Source organism: Pyxicephalus adspersus, chromosome 3, assembly GCF_032062135.1.
Source record: "Pyxicephalus adspersus chromosome 3, UCB_Pads_2.0, whole genome shotgun sequence".
Taxonomy (NCBI): Eukaryota; Metazoa; Chordata; class Amphibia; order Anura; family Pyxicephalidae; genus Pyxicephalus; species Pyxicephalus adspersus.
Window position 1 is genome coordinate 118,956,527 of NC_092860.1, and position 17,582 is coordinate 118,974,108.

Below are 17,582 nucleotides of genomic sequence, written 5' to 3' on the forward strand. Positions count from 1 at the left end.
TCGTCCTATTCGGCTGGCTCCTACTTTTTGCTAATTTAAAAGAGCACTCAAAACCCATTTTTCACTTACCACTTTTCACCTACCTACCTACCTACCTTTCTTCTTCTTACCACTACATAGCTCCCCTCCTATTGAGTGTTTCTTCTCCCACCTTCTAGATTATAAACTCTTCGGGGCAGGGTCCTCTCCTCCTCCTGTTTCACTGTCTGTAATTGTCTGTCATTTGCAACCCCTATTTAATGTACAGCGATTTTTAATATGTTGGGGCTAAATAAATCCTGTTTATTAATAATAATAATAATAATAATAATAATAATAATATGAACAATAATAATAATAATATTTAATATTGCTAATCTTACTTTAGCAAATCTTCACTTTGAGCTTCATTCCACTTTAAAGATATTAATGATTGAGAAATTTAATCTTTTCAATATGATTTATAGATTTTAGTGTAGAAACCCCATAACATAAAAAGCTGTTTTTACAGAAAGATCTGTTGTTCTTCTATAATGATGATGGATATGTTATATGACATTATAAATAGAAACCTGTGTTTAGAGGAGTTTTCTTAACACAGCCACCTAAATCCTCCATCTGCAGTAAATCTTTAATTAAATGTTTTTTTTGTGAATGTTTTTTAATCTATTCCTGCTGATACCTGTAAGGTATATGTTTATAAATTTTCAGTAGTCACTACAACTTCCTAAGTTATACACATAATATAGTCTATAACATTCTTTCTTGACCTTTTTATTATGGGAGAATCTATTGAAATATCTTTCACTACTCTCATAATTAATAAATTCACAGCTTTTAACCTGATGGTCAAAAGGATGAATGCCTCTTACATTGCTGGCCATTGGGATAAATGCCAGCCTTACATATAACCAAAAAGATCATTGATGCCATTTAAACTGACCTAAGATGCACAAATTGTTCATAGCTCAAAGAACCCCTAAACAACCTCTGTAGGAACCTTGTTGAGAAATACTGGTTTGTACTAACAGATTTTTATATGTTTCTGCCTTGGCTGATTGGTCACCCTAATTAACACACAGACACATAAAATAGCATGATACAGCATTTTATTGCATATAAGCATTCTGACATACATGATAGCACTTCTTAAAAAAATAAAATAAGACAACATAACGCTCTTCATACTGATCAAAAGACAACTTTAGATTGTCTCAAGACTCATACTTTTAATGCTGAAGTCCATGTGAAATGTTAAGTCCATAAAGGCAAGTAAATAATTTTCAAAAAATCTTGGAACACAAAGTCACTGGAACGTCAAAGTAATGTTTGCTTTAAAATAAGGCAAAGTGACGCAAAACAAACCATTAACAACTATAACACTGATTTAAAAAATTGGCATTCCATCTTTTAGTTACACATAAAAGCAACTTACTATACCTACAATAAATGACAAAAAATGTTGAAAAGGGTTTTTATATTACAAATGAGTATAATTTTTTAACTTATACAAGCTCTTTTACAGCTTTTACTAAATAGAATGCTTTATCTTCCAGTCTTCCTGGAGATTTTGTTTTATGTTATTCTCCAGCCCTGAGATGTGATATGAAGCAATACTGGATACTTAGTCTGGGTATTACTATGTAGTATATCTATTAATGTAAAGGGTAAAACATGGCACAGAAATGGAAATGAGAAAAAACAGAAATGAAAAGGTCAGTTTGCCTAAATGCATGTATAAGTTATGCTTGGACACATGAAAGTGTATATTACACTCCAGACTTCTTTATCTCATGGGGTCAAAACTTGTTGTCAGAGTTCCTTCTTCTGGCCTTCTCTGGCCAGAAATACTCTGAAACACATAATAGATGAAATATCCAATACAGATACTAGAGTGACCTTATTGTAATATCTATCTAATATAAGCTGTTCCAGGGATGTTGTCAGCTGCAGAGAAGAATACTCAAGTTTCTGTGGCAGTTATTATCTACCCAAAATATTATTGTTCTTCCAGTAAGCTAAGTGTATTTTGGCCTGGGCATGGGAGAACCCCTAAAACAAGTTTCAGGCCCTCATGGAACCCCTGATATATTTACTATATCCACATCTAACACTGTGGGGGTTAGCAGGAAGTTTGTCTCTTGCATTGGTGGCGAGTGGAAAGAATATAACCCTTACAGATAGCCAAAAAGATCATTGGTGTCAGAGTGACCTGAGAAGCTCAAATTGCTCTAGGAATCCCTGGAAACCTCTGAAAGAACCCTAAGGTCCACAGAACACTCGTTGAGAGACACTAAGTTAGGTAGTTATAGCTTTGCAACCAATATTAGAGGAAGACATCAGAAGAAAGGCATTGTATTCAGTAAATGTTGCTAGTACAAACCTAATGGTAAAAGCTTCTAAAGATGTTAAACTTCTTAAAAAAATAGGAGTAAATTATATTATCCTTGTTCGAAACGATGCAAGCATATTCACACAGTATATGTCTGAGCATTATAGTTAAATGTAAACAAGTATTATTATTAAGATCCTTGGCAATGTATTGGCATGCTTTCCAAAACTCTCATATGACCATGAAACTTCTTTAGTTCCTCAGGCACCTATATTGATGATGGTTTTAGCATACTGCATACCATAGCTGCCAACATCCTAATCCTGTATTCAAGTATTTATGTTTAACATATCCAAGCAGATAAAGTGCAAAAACTGTATAGTTCATATAAGCAGTGGTTAGGCCTCTGTGGAAAGAAAAATACTATTTACAGTTACTACATTTCAACAATCATCAGATATCTAAAATGTTGTAGTTTTTTTTGTTGCTAACATAGGGTATACAAAATTAGTTGCCACTCTATTAGGTACTTCTGATCCTAATTTTAGAGGTTTATTTGTTGTCAAACTTACGTTTTGTAATCAACTTTATCATAGGAAAGGTGTGTTCAATGCTGATTTCTGATCCTTGCTGATAACATCAGAATGATTGTGCTAGACATGGTGGTTGCAGCATGTAAAAATCTACACTACGCTACAAATGTTAGAGTCTTTTAGAATGGCGTGGAGAAAAAAAAAAGATTCCAAATGGTGGCAGCAATCAATGAGAAAGACCAAAGAAGAATTTTCTGTTTTGTTTCAGCTTACAGAAAGTCAACATCTGCCCCCACAATCATTTTGGGGTCCACAATCACAGAAGCAGTATGCAAAAGAACATTTCTGAATGATGAATATTTTATAAAATATTACAGAGAAATGGCACCAGTCTATTCCATATATGTTGCAAAAATGTAAACTGAGGCTATAGTGAGCAGGTGATCTCTGCAGTATTAAAGATCTTAAAAATTAACTTGCTTTAAAGAATCTCTCTTTTTGCTGCAACATGGACATAGTATACACAACAAGGATCTAAGATTCCAGCAGCGATATAATGAGAATAGGAATACTTTTCAAAGACTTCTTGGTACAAACTGAGCATCATTTATGTGCTGTAGCATACCTGAGTACTGTTGTATTGTTGTATGTGAGTATTAGATTGGTGTACCTAATAAAGTGGTAACCTAATGTATATCTTTAGCAAAAGAACATCATCAGACAAAACACTGTTCACATCTTAGATAAAAAATATACCAGTTGTGTTTTGTGTATTAAGTGCAGTGTGGAGAAATAAACAGATCATATGTAACTTTGGCTAACTTAAACTGAGTAAGAAATGGCTTAGAAAAAGACCAGCATTTTGTGTATTACATTCTACTGGCTTTGTATTGACGGGCATTTCACGCATATACAGACAGAGGCATAGCTAAGAACCTTTGTAACATCACCTTATTTCTTCAGCATTTAGGCTTTAGTTTGACTATAATGCCATTCATCTATAGTATATAAATCTTTGCATGCTGTATTTTCACTTTGCAATATTTTTTTGCCCAACAGAATGGTTGAGCAGTTATGTCAAATAGAAAATGTGATTTTAGGCAAACAGCTATTTTTTTAATTGAGAATAAATGTAAAAGGTTTCCATGTGATCTCAGGTTTACTAAACCTTTACTTAATATTCAATACATACAGATAATGTATATTATCTACATACAATCCACACCTAATTTAACAAACTGTTAACCAGTTTCTTTAACCATAACCATATGTTTGGACTAACTAGTTGTCCATAAACAAGGTTCATTGTTTGTTATATCAGCCTAAAATGCAACATAGGTTCAGTCATTTTGAATGCTAGTCTGTGTAAAAGGCTTGCTAAATATTTAGGTTATTCTGTACCCATACTATGCAAACTAAGTATTCACATATTCTGAACAAGCAGTAAAAGCACTTTCAACAAAGCTCTCACCTTTGTAGCTGCAAGTGTTGTGGAAAAACATGTCTTCAAAATTAACAACAAAGCCACTGATTGTCAGCTTTTCTATAAGGTGAGCAGATTTTGGCAGGTGTTTCTGCATTGTTAGAGTAAACTATAACCATAAATTAGATCATTTTCTATGATCTTTAGGAATTTTAGACTGAATGTGTGTTCAACGCTCTCTTCCTGCTTGCTTAAAATATGTTTGGGAAAATCACTGTTGATGGATTCAGTCTGGATTCAGCTGGACTTAAAAACCGTTGACTTTTTAATACAGGTAGTCCTATATAGATATGGGATAGGGACTGTAGGTTTGTTCTTAAGTTGAATTTGTATGTAAGTCGGAACATATACATTATTTTACTAAATGCAATTAGGACAAATGCTCGTCTCAACATAACATTAGGCAGCATAGTGTCAGTTACTGTATAAAATCCTCACTGTGAGTTAATCACAAAAAAATAAATAAATAAATCTTTATGTAGTCTAGACATTCATTAACTTCTGGAGCAAGTTGTGGTTTGATATGCAAAAAGAAACAGCTGCAGAGTTTGTCTTGTCATTAAAGAGATACAAGAAGTTGCAGAAGAGCTCACCCCCCTAAGATCACCCACAACCTCAGCTGTGTTTAGCAAAAGATTTCATCTGAAAGTCATGCAAACCGCCCCCCTCCAAGCCTCCATTCTGAACAGGAGCAAGCAGGGAAGCCCACTTCGTATCTAGGAGGCGTCCGTATGTCGGATGTTCTTAACCCAGGGACCACCTGTATCCTGCTGTAAGCAGCAACTGTTTTGGTAATTACCCAGAAAAATACCAGACCTTGAAATCATATATAACTATGTTTGGTCTCAAAGTATTCACAGTGAGCCTTAAAACTAAAAGCATTTAAAGAGCGTCTAAAGCAACAGATAAGATGGAACATAAAATGCTTTGTCAGACAACTTCAAGCGGAGGTCAAATTGTTTTGTAAATGTCCAGGGGTGAGAGTATGGCTGTCTGTCCTGTATCTCTGCACCCAAATGTAGCCCTCATTGGGTCTACTTGCCAGTGCTACTTACAGTGTAATATATTTTGGAAGAATGGATTATTTTATTCTAAAGCATCTCTAAGTATTCTAAAAATTATTTCTATATGTATGCATGTTCCCTTAACTAAATATTATGAATATGAAGACACAAATGAGTTTTACTGTTTTTTTCTAAGAATAAAATTTATACAATGCAAAACAAATGTGCCCTGAATTCCTTCAGTCGAGGTATTGTATTGCGATATCCTGTGGTTTTAATAGAAGTTTACACCAGAAGGTACAAATAACATTATGAAATATTAAAAGAGAACTCCATTTACACATATATATAAATCTATCCTTTGTTCTTTCATTTGGATTAACCCTTTCTTGCCATTTCACTAGCAGTTGTTTTATCACATCATTTATCACAAATTTATAGCAGGGAAATGGAAAAGTAATCAGGTTTTATAATACAATACAGAGAAGTATGCAATTCAGGGAGAATGAAAACCTTTAATTTAATTTACTAGCACAGATTAGGTATACAAAGCCACCATGCTAGCAACATTTGCTTTTCCCATATTTAATTCATATTTGGCATTAGGATCAGTTAAAAGAAAGCATTGGAAATCATTCAGAATATGTCTTGCTTTTGCAGCACTTGGGTCAAAGGTTTGGCAATAGCAACCTTAGCAATGATACTATCTGCAAAGAATTTGCAGGTTCTTTCGATATTCATGTTGGTACCTCCAAAACAAAATATGCAGGTAGGTTAATTGGCTTCCTCTAAAAATGACATTATGTCTATGGTAGGGACATTTACATGTGACATGACATGAAACATGCTGCATAACACGTTGGCTCTGTACATGATAATAATAAGTTGTCTCTGTGCTGTAAATTTGTTTCAAAATGTATATTTAGAAAATAGGGCTAAATGGACTACATGACTTTACCAGCTATTCTAAACTGGGGATTAAACCTATTTTTTGTTCTATTAAAAATAATTGCAAAGTAAATATTTTAGGCTTCCGGTTATCCAGTTTTTCTGACACGGTGCTGCAAAATCTTTACATCCGCAGAGAAAAAAATATAAAAATGTAGGTGACATCTTTCATATAGCTAACTAAATAAAGTTTGTGATACAGGCTTTTGGAAACATTTAGTTTCTATCTGAACTGAATTGATAAAGCAGTTTGGAAGGCTGCGAAAGATTAGAAGAACAAGTCCAGCTGAATGTGACTAAGTACTGCTAGATATATTATGACCTGGATGAATTAGAACAGATATCCATAAAGAAGGGAACTTAGCATTTCCAGAGGCTTAGCATTAGGTTGGGAACAAATAAGGTATCACCTACATATTTACTTTGCCACTGAAATCTACAGTACAACTTTTTATTTCCTCCACAGAGAGCAAGGATTCCCCGTCTGTAGAAGTATAGAATGTTGTTGCTCATACTTTGGTAGAAATAGCTCCATCACTCCTGTTCTTATTCCTAAAACCCAAAATAAATAGGTGTCTTTATTTGGGGGATGCTTTGGGTAGTGCCGCAATTTTTTGGGCTGGTCCTAAAAGAGTATATTTGGGTATAAAAGGATGTTAAAGGTGACAGGAGATATGTAAATTCCTCAAATACTTGCAACTGCGAAGCACCAAAAATATATCCTTAAAAGCCTGTGCTGTGGAGGAATTTTTAGGTCTGAGACTCAAAGAAAAGGGTACAGTCAAAACAAATAAATATATATCTATCTATAAAATATATATATTTTTAATGGAGTTCTCATTTAATATGATATACATACTGTATCTATTCATAATTCAGTTTCACACAGAGTCAACCTTGACCTGGTTATTGTTTGTCAACATCGGTGATGGTTTCCTTTTAATCTTCTCTGCTCCATCATTAGAACTTTCCTGAAAGAATATCTTTGCAGTACAAATAGAAATGACGATCCTTTTGTATTCCCTCCTGAAATTCTGGTTCAGGAGACCATATATGATAGCATTAAGGCAACTGTTGAAATATGCCATGTAATAACTGCCAACAAATAACCATTCAGGAATTCTGGGGATAATTGTGTCTGGATTCACGGCCACAGCCAGACCAATGAAGTTCAGTGGCGCCCAGCAGACCGCAAATAACACAAAAACCACAAACATGGTCAAAAAGTTCCTAAAATCATGAGGTTTTAGTTTAGGTTTATTATCTGGCTTCACCCTACGTCTCACCTGTATAACCAAGATCCAGATACGTAAGTAGCAAAAAGTTACAATAGTTATCGGGAGTATAAAATGGAAAAATACCACTGCTATGGTATATGCAGAGCTAACAGATTGCGTAAATGTACATGAGTAGATCCGAGCATCATATTGTAAAGATCCAACAAATAAATTTGGCACAATGGCAATAAACGTTAGCACCCAAATCAGAATTACATAGAACAATGAATTTTTGTCACTGTACAACTTGTCGTATTTGAGGCTATGACAAATGTAACAATAACGGTTGATTGCAACACCAGCAATGTTGAATATAGATCCTATGACGCTTATTCCCATCAAGAATCCACTAATTTGGCAGTGGAGATATCCAAGATTCCATCCTTTCCGAAATATTGATGTCAGTACCAAAGGATATGGATAGATGGCCACCACAAGATCAGCCACAGCCAGACTTACGACAAATATATTCCCTATAAAAGAAGAAAAAAAAAGTTAGTATTTTAGTGTTAATCATTTTCATTTTTTTGAACGATAATCCAGCAATTAAAAAACAACCAAGAAAAACGGTGTAGTTAATAAATGCAACTTATTACCCCTATGCTAATGCTAAAACGACCCTGATTTATTAGGGCTCTCCACAGCTGGGGAGGATACACTTTCATCAGTAAAACTGGGTAATTCAGCAAACCTGAAATGGAATTCCTAAAAGTAATTAGCTATTAGTTAGCAAATGTTTTTAATCTTTGCCCAGATCCATTCCAGGTTTGTTGGATTACCCAGTTTCACTGATGAAAGTGTATTCTCTCTAGCCTTGGTGAACATTAATAGCAGAGCTTAATTAGCAAGTGGACAGGAGCTTACAGTCCGGTAACAATGACATAACATTTTCATATTTGAAAGAAATCTAATGCTTGTCTTACCCATTCTCCTACATTATAGCACACCATATATAGATGAAATACATACACAATTTGTGTTACTTGAGCCTTTTGTGATTTACATACACTTTATGCAAATAAAAAGATCACTCTGTTACAGTCTGGTTCGTGTTTTTTTTTTTTTTTTTTTGATCATCACCCCGGTTTTCTGTCAATGCTGATAATGATAATGGATTAATAATTGAGCAGGTTAGTAGCACTAAGATAACACAATGGGTTACTTTGCCAAACCAGGAAAGGTGCTGCGGTAGTAAAGACTGAAAGGGGAAATCCACAGCTTCCGGGTATACATATGTCACATATCATAGGAGGCTCTGGGCTGCTCCTTCTGCTCACACCCGATATCTGGCATGTGTCATAAAGGGCTCTTCTGGAATCCAAAAAAATGCTCAATGGGATCAGCACTTTATTTTTTAATTTTCAGGAAAACATTTCCCCTAATCTAAGATTGAATGATGTCAGCAGAAGCCAGAAGAAGAAGGAGAAGATGGCCACACCTGCTGTCCTGTTCATGCCAAAAAGAACAAAGAAGCGGTGACGGAGCTGGACCTACTGGAATTGGATTGTGGAGGGATTGAGGGCTATTCATTTTAGGCAGACCCCCAGCTTTAACCATTTTTGTTACATCTTCCTTTGCTTCTTGTCTTGGGAAACTGTGATGTTCTATAACATATATTCCCTTTCCCCTCCCAACTACCTACTTCTGAGGTTTTATTAAATAATATTATATAATATACTCTTATATGTTTTACTGAAGTTCTGCTTTTTAGACTTAAGTTACTGCAGAATAAAGTCAATAAAATGCAATACAAAAATCATGTTTTAGATGCGGCATATAGATCATGCTTTTCATGAAAATTACCCTAATTAGACAACTATCATTACAAGACTGATTAGGTGAAGAATTTAAATATCATGATTTGTGAAAAACAGAAGTAATATTAAAATTTTAAAAGCCACCTATTTTGGGGGCCCTCAAATCATTTGTGTGCCATGGGTTGTTTCTTCGTTTTCGTCTCCTGATAGTTTTGAAAGTCTTGTAAGATATGCAGAATGTTCTTCCTGATGTAATTAAATATGCATTATCCCAGACATCCATTGGAACATTCCAAACATTTTTAAGTGTAATGGCATAGTTTTCTTTGCAGCATTTTAAATACATTTTAGTTATATAATTATTTCCCTAATTTTTGATCTATAATGCTTGTTGAATTTACAAGGACAAATGTTGGAAAAAGAATTTTAAAATTGAACAGATACAACATCACTTAAAGCTGCTTTGGGGACTTGAATATACTTTGTACCAAAAAAGAATTTAAATTGACTTTTATGAGAGGATACTATAGATTGTGTTACATTATTACATTTTTCTAACTACACTGGTATAATGTAAAACAAAAAGTTAAAGGGTCACCAGCTATGCATAAATGATAATAATTACACTGTATTCCATACCAAATGGAGTTGATAGTTTCTTTAAAACCAACTTAATCTCTGCAGTTTTTAAATCAAATGCTCCTCAGGTTTCCTTGATTCATGCCTCTTGAATGCTTTATAACATATTAGCATTCTATTAATGCAGCTGTAGTAAGGATTTCTGCTGCAATTTTCCACTTATTTTACAAAAAGCGTTAAAGTGCAAATCCTATAGTGCAAAAGTAATTTGCTCTATTTTTGCACAGTTGCACACATATTTCATAGTTCCTGGTTTTTTACTCTCTCCTTTGCCTTTTAGTACATTTACAGGGCACAACACATGAGTGGGTTCAATGCACAAATGCATTTGCTTGTCATCTTCATACATAATCAAGTACACATCTACTTTGCATTGCTCTGAACTGTTGTTTTAGTCTGCTCATGTAAAAGATTGATGCACATGTTTGTGTGTCAGTCACAATGAAACATCATTTTAAAGTGTTTTTGACCCTATTATACCTTCTCAACCCACTCCATCCAAATCAAGAAGATGTAAAATAGCAACTATAATAAAATTGCAGGTGGCCTATTTTATAATCAGGATTGGGAAGACAAGAATGTAATGTATTGTAAATTGTCCTATTTTAAAAGCCTAGTATAAAAGTTTAAAATGATGAAAAGTATAAACCCGTTTTACCTCTAAAGTGGAGCTAAACTAAAACTAAAATATTGCAAGCTGGTGGGTTGTGTATAGTTGGTAATGTCTCTTCTGCAATAAAAACAGTTTGAAAAAGGAACTGCATATATAAGAATTTCTCCTATAAAACAATATCAAAAGTGATAGTCAGCATGCATTCAAGAAAGAACAAAGTTGTTAAACAACAAATTTACTCTCTTTTTATGAGGAAGTAAGTAAACAGGTAGACAGTGGAAAAGCAGCTAAGATAGTGTACTTGGACATTGATAAAGCATTAGACACTGTACCCCACAGACGTTTATTATGCAAGTTAGGGTCAATAGGTTTAGAAAAGTCAATATATAAATGAATAAAGAACTGACTTAAAGACCGGATCCAGAGAGTTCTAATTAATGATTCATACTCTGAATGGTCTAAGATTATTAGTGGTGTATCCCAGGGTTCAGTGTTGGGACCTTTACTGTTTAACATCTTCATACATGATATAGAGTTTGGGATTAAAAGTACCATTTCTGTGTTTGCAGATGACACCAAACTATGTAATGGAATTAAGTCCATACAGGATGTATATAATCTACAAGCAGACCTGGATGTACTGTTTGATTGGGCTGCGAAGTGGCAAATGGCATTTATTATAGATAAATATGTAAAGTTATGCACTTGGAGGCTAACAACATGCATGGAAGGATCTGGAGGTTCTGGTAGATCATAGAATTAATAACAGCATGCAATGCCAAGCTACAATAATAAAGCTAGCAAAGTAATTTCTTGTATTAAAAGAGGAATAGACTGCAGAGATAGAGACATAATCCTGCCCCTGTACAAAGCATTGGTCAGACCACATCTGGAATATGCAGTCCAGTTTTGGTCACCAGTTCACAAAAAGGACATTGTGGAATTGGAGAGAGTGCAGAGAAGGGCAACTAAACTAATAAAAGGAATGGAGGAGCTCAGCTATGAGGAGAGATTAGCTGAACTGAATCTATTCTCCCTTGAGAAGAGAAGTTCAGGGTGGATATGATCACCCTGTATAAATATATAAAGCGTCCATATAGAGTACTCTCTTCCCCATTATTCACTTTGAGTTCATTACAAAGAACAAGAGGGCACTCTTTGCGTCTGGAGGAAAAGAAGTTTAAGTTTCAGATAAGGAAGAGATTCTTCACTGTAAGGTCTGTGAAAATGTGGAATCGGCTTCCTCAGGAAGTAGTTTTAGCAAGGTCCATAGTTGCTTTAGGAAAAAGCTGGATATTTTTCTAGATGCACAGAATATAACTGGGAATTAAAGTTTTAAAGTAAAGACAACAGAGACTGTTAATCAGGGAACATCAGACTGTCTTATGGGATCAGAAATTTTTTTACCCAACTAGTCCTAAATATATTTCGCGTTTATATGTATTTTTTTTGCCTTCTTCTGGATTAACTATTTCTATGGAGTTTTTATCTGGGATATGTTTATTTCCATAGTGAATTAACTTGATAAATGTATGTCTTTTTTCAACCTTTGTAAACTATAACCCTTTACTGCTATACATCCTACCATTAATATGACATCTTGAGTTTATCGTTAATAAAACATTTATATTAAATTTTAGATATCTCAGTATTTATTGTAGATAATTATGGAAGGATATAATCATGACACTCACTTATTATACAGGTACAGGTACAGCTCATATTCTAACAATAAAGTCACATCAAAACTATAAAAGAATCATCACTTAAGGGCCTTTTTTCATAGAAAATGTAGCTTATTTATAGTCAGGAATACACTTTGATTTCCCAATATCTTTCCTAATAACAAAATTCTGTTGTAAAAATCCATTCAAGGATTTAAGAGGTTTTATTATGTGAATGAAAAGCAAAGCAGCAGCTCCAAGCTCTCTATAATGAGATATTGCCCATTGGGCATGTCTTGTTATGTGTCATTGGATTCCATCACAGCTGATTAAATTAAAATAGATTACATAAAATAATCTGCTTACTGTAGCATTCTCTAAAGAAAGCATTTTTGAAGAACTGGCATTTTCACAAGCTTTTTTCTATAGCTTTTTTTAGTTGTAGCACGTATTAAACCTAAAAATGTGAATCAAATGAAAAATGTAGGCTAGTTTTGCTGACCCCAATTTAAAAAACACTAGTTATTCATCGGGCTCTAGTTTTAACACATTGTCATTGACATTAACTCATACAAGCATGCATCGTGTTCGGTCAGAGTGATGTCAGAACTGCTTATTTGTTCAATGTTTGTGATATCAGGCAATAGATTAGCTTGAGAGCCAAACAGCCATGAGACAGCTATATATATATATATATATATATATATATATATTATATATTGTGTAATACTGCTAATTAGGAAAATATTTCGGTAATGGTAGAGGGTAGAGGGCAAGTCAATACAACCTTGCCAAGCCTTATGATACAGATAGGTACTTAAAGGAGGTAAAAAGAAGGCTTTTCCAACATCAAAAGGTGTTTTCATCGAATAATCCCAGTTTGATAAGTGATCAAAAACTTTTTTATGACATGTAAACCTATGATTACTGTTCAAACTGGGATTATTTGATGAAAACATCTTTTGATGTTAAAAAACTAGGATCGTTTTTGATGGTATATATATATTATTTTCTGGACGTTGTGGATAGTTTTGTGTTACATAGGTCTATGTAATATATAATTGAGTCTTATTAACACTTGTCACTTATTCTTTATATAATACCAGTTTTATATTTTCTCCTCATTAGTTTAACCCATAAATGTCTCCCTGATCCCCCGAAAAAGGCCCTTAGGACGAAACATGTCGGAAAAGAGACAAAACACGTGTAATATAGTAATATACTCATACTATTATATATACTGTAAAATAAATGTTCTTGAAAACAATGTACTGCTTTTACACATATAAATCCAATGTATTGCATTCAATATAGTGATTTTGTATTGAATGCAATACAAATGGATTTTGAATTTCCTGCACCGCCCCGCCGGCAACGTACACACACACAGACGTCACTGCGAACTCCCGGTGGCTCATCGGGTGAAGAAGCCGGCCGGAAGAAGAGAGAAGAAGACAGGAATTGCGGCGATGGGCGGCGCGGGACCCTGGCGGATCAGGTAAGGCTGTATTTACTATTACCTCCCATAGGATTACCTACCCCGAGTGTGACTCTGGGTTACCGCTTTTAGCAACTTTTTTCTACCCCTAGTAACACTCGGGGTTACCGCTAGGGAGGTTAAGCATCCTGCTAATTAAGAAAATACAAAAGGTGGCACTTACATTTGCTTTTTTGTTTCTTTTGTATTGCTTTTTAAAATAACATGTATAATACCGAAGTATTAAGTTTGGATGATTTGATGACCTAACTAGTTCAACATGTTTGAAAATTAACATATTTAGGAAGATTTTTTTATTATTGTTTATAAAGACCTATATACTCCTATGTCTATATACTATAGACCTATGTCCCTCCAACTTAGGGATAGTTTAGATTTATTAAACATAGTAAAACAGATCAAATTTCTGCTTAGGCTTTGGAAACCATGTTGGGTAAGCCTGGTATTATCAGTTGCTCTTCAAGATACAGCGCAGGCATAAAGGCAAGAATCTGAATACCTGCCAGATCTCCCTCCCATTTAAGTTACCCTGTGGGCAATCCATTGTATTTCTGTCACAGTTTGTTACATTTCTCTTACATTTACAGTTCTCCTGGATTGCCTACTTTGCGCTAATTGCTGTTACTTGAATTTGGGTCAGTGTTAAATAAAATAGGTAAACCTATCAGTAGATTTAATTTACTGAGTCTGGTGATATTTACAAAACCCAGGATATACATTTGCTTTCATTCAGATTTGTTGAACTGTTCATGATTGTATCTGTTGTGCCACTATCATTTTCCAAAACAATAGGATAATTTTTTTTTTTATTTCTTCCTGGATATGTTTAGTGCACTTAGCTATGGAAACGAAATAAATAATTAAGTCTAAGATTGGGCACCTAATATATATTAGTGTGTGACATCTTGTTTTTCTTTATCTTTATAATTATATTAACAAGGATGAACTTTTATTATTGGAACTCTGATGTGTTTGAACTGCAATTTTTTACCCTACATGCAGATCTAGTTTGTTTCTTTCATTAGTTTGTATATTACATGCCAATTTACCTATTTTTTATTATTGTTTATTTACTGCAATTTACTTCATTTTAGTAAAACTGGCAGAATTGCATCATTGTGGATCTAAAATATCATTGTTGCTGACCAAAATGTTAATGATGAAAGCGGACCTAAACTCAACTATTTTACTTTACATAAAAGGGTGGACAACCCTTAAATATATAAAAAAAAAGTAATTTTTTTTTGTTTTAAAGATTCAAACTATCCCTTATTTGGAGGGACACAATTTTTTCCATTTCTCTTTCCTTTCTAGTTGTCCCTCTTATTTGAAAAAAAGGGTGCAGCTCCGCCCTTTTAAGTCTTGATTGCCACGGTAATCAAGACAGAATGGGAGTGAAGAGCCTCCCAGGATACCTACGTCATGCATCCCAGGAGGCTCCTAGATCTTATTCTGCAGCTCCTTCTACAGAAGGAGATTTTTTTCCTCTAAGGCAGGGGTGTCAAACTCTGGCCCAGGGGCTAAATCTGGCCCCCAATGTCCTTTTTTTGGCCCACAAAGGAATCCTAAATATGAACTGCAGCTGGCCCTCTGCTGCATTGAAATACCGCCGCTACTACAATTCCTGAAATCACTCACGTCTATAGACTAATGGGTTCTCTGCATATGCGTGGCCCCCCATTGAAATGTTTTAAAGATGGAAATAATGCCGGGAATTATTAGTAGCAGCGCTATTTCAATGAAGATGGAGTTCCAGTGGCAGTGGGACGCTCAATAAGATTTAGCTTGGCATTGGACGCGTCTCACATTTCCAGCACTCCCTTCTCAGCTGTACTTTTCCTTGCTACTCCAAGGCATGGACTTGAATGGTTGGATTTTCAAAGAAGAACATTATTATTATTGTTAGCCTGTGCAAAAAGGTTACCATTGAAATTTAACTCTAAAGGCTACAAACAGAGAAAGAGGCATAAGATATTTTCTTAAATAAAATTAAAAAAAAATTTTATGTCTCCTTCTCTAGTATAAGCTTGTTTCAGATTGAATGTGAAAAAATGCAAAACCTCTTTGTTTGCATATGAAAATGGTTTATATCTAATGACAAGGAAAAATTTCAAGGTTGCCCCGTGACTTTGTCTAAGTTTTTAATTTTGGCCCTTTGTGTAATTGAGTTTGACACCTCTGCTCTAAGGGGAAAGAGATGCTGATCTCACACATGCACAGTGAGATCGGCTCTCTTTTTTTCCCCTTTACAGTGGGCTGCGTCACCCGATCTAGCACCTGTGCAGTGTGAGATTGGGTGATGTAGCAAGAAGACCAGAAAAGATGACCGAAGATGGCACCCATCGCTTTCTCCGCGGGAAAATGATGGTGGACTTAAGTGAATAAAATCTGTTTGGAAACGGTTTCTCTAACATATGGCTGTAAATGGGGGGGGGGGGTTTAGGGTAAGAAGAACTTGCCCATATGTGGGCTTAAAATCTTGTTTACTAGTTAAGAATATGTAAATAGTTATATGTCCATACCCAACCCAAGTCAAGGTCTGATTTACCAGTACAGTATGTCTTTACCTGGAACATTCTGTTCAGTTGACCCAACATATATGGGCTACTCAGTCATTTAATTAAAGTGTACCTAGGTGTACCAAACCATCCACCAGAGTTTACTACAGAAAAAAAATTTCTTAGCACAAAGTTAGCTATAATAAAATATGCTCTGTACAGTAATTCTGCGATATGTATTAGGTGTGTTCCATATTGAAAACCAAGCAAAACCTTCTGATGAAAAGAGATGCTTGTATCCTAAGCATAATAAGATCAATATATTTTTACAGATTGTATTATTATTATTGTATATTATACTAAATATGCACTTACAATATATCAACTATAACTAATTAAATTGACTTAGCTGCTAATATTCATTACCCTTCACAGCAGGGATTGCAAATGACTGGCATACAAATATAAATGTTTAAATATGCTTTCATTCATACGCTATAAGCACAGAGAGACATTCCATGTAGCTCCTGGGAGTGGAGTGACCCAGAAAAGAAGATAAATGTGTTAGTTTTCTCTGCAATGTCACCAACAAGCTGACTTATAAAGGAATGCAGCTTTTTCATCACATGTAAACCTCTGAAGAGCAAAGCTGGAATGTTATAAGTGGTCAGAGCTCATAAGGCTGGATAATGACCTAAAAATTTGAGTTGCATTTTCTGATCACCTTTAAGCCGTAAAGTGAAGGAAAATCTCTCCCAAGATAGGTATTCCAATTTTTCCAAACAAATCCCATGCTTGATCATATAATGTAATGTCACATTGTCATGTGATTAAAAGCAGGAGAAGTATGAAAGACATCCGTACACCTTGCATTGATTCTTCCTTTCATCCAGCATTTATTCTATTCAAGACGTAATTAACAATTACAGGCATAGTGCAAAGTACAATGTTAATCTATGTACACACATCAGATGATTGTCAGCAAAGATGAATGGTTGGGTGAAAATCTAACACATGTACAGCACCCTAATGAATTGATGAATGACCAATGGAGAATGACCGCTGTGTTTTCATATGGAACAGAGCACAACGGTATCCTGCTGGCTCGTCCTCTCCACTTCATAGAATAGAACTTGTTTCTTCATCTGTCAATGGGAAGATTTCCAGTATTACCATGACTATCTGATGTCTGTATGGGCTTAAAGGTTGGCACTGCAGGTTGGCATTGCAGGCTACAATGCCTTCAAAGCATAAAAATGTATACAATGAGCCACTTAGTGCACTATATTGGAACAGGCTATAGAGGAATGCTTGGCATCCATCAGTATTTATTATTCTGTGTGCAAGGTAACTTTTA

At 34.8% G+C, this 17,582-nt stretch overlaps 1 protein-coding gene across 1 annotated transcript in view; it reads right to left on the bottom strand.

Annotated features, from left to right (window-relative positions):
* Positions 1-1,079: 1,079 nt before the first annotated feature.
* Positions 1,080-17,582, bottom strand: part of MTNR1A (melatonin receptor 1A) — a 113,493-nt gene continuing 96,990 nt past the window's right edge. The window contains exon 2 of the mRNA XM_072406157.1: positions 1,080-8,029. Coding sequence (XP_072262258.1) covers positions 7,161-8,029 — 869 coding nt within the window. The 3' untranslated portion in view covers positions 1,080-7,160. The remainder of the gene's footprint in view (positions 8,030-17,582) is intronic.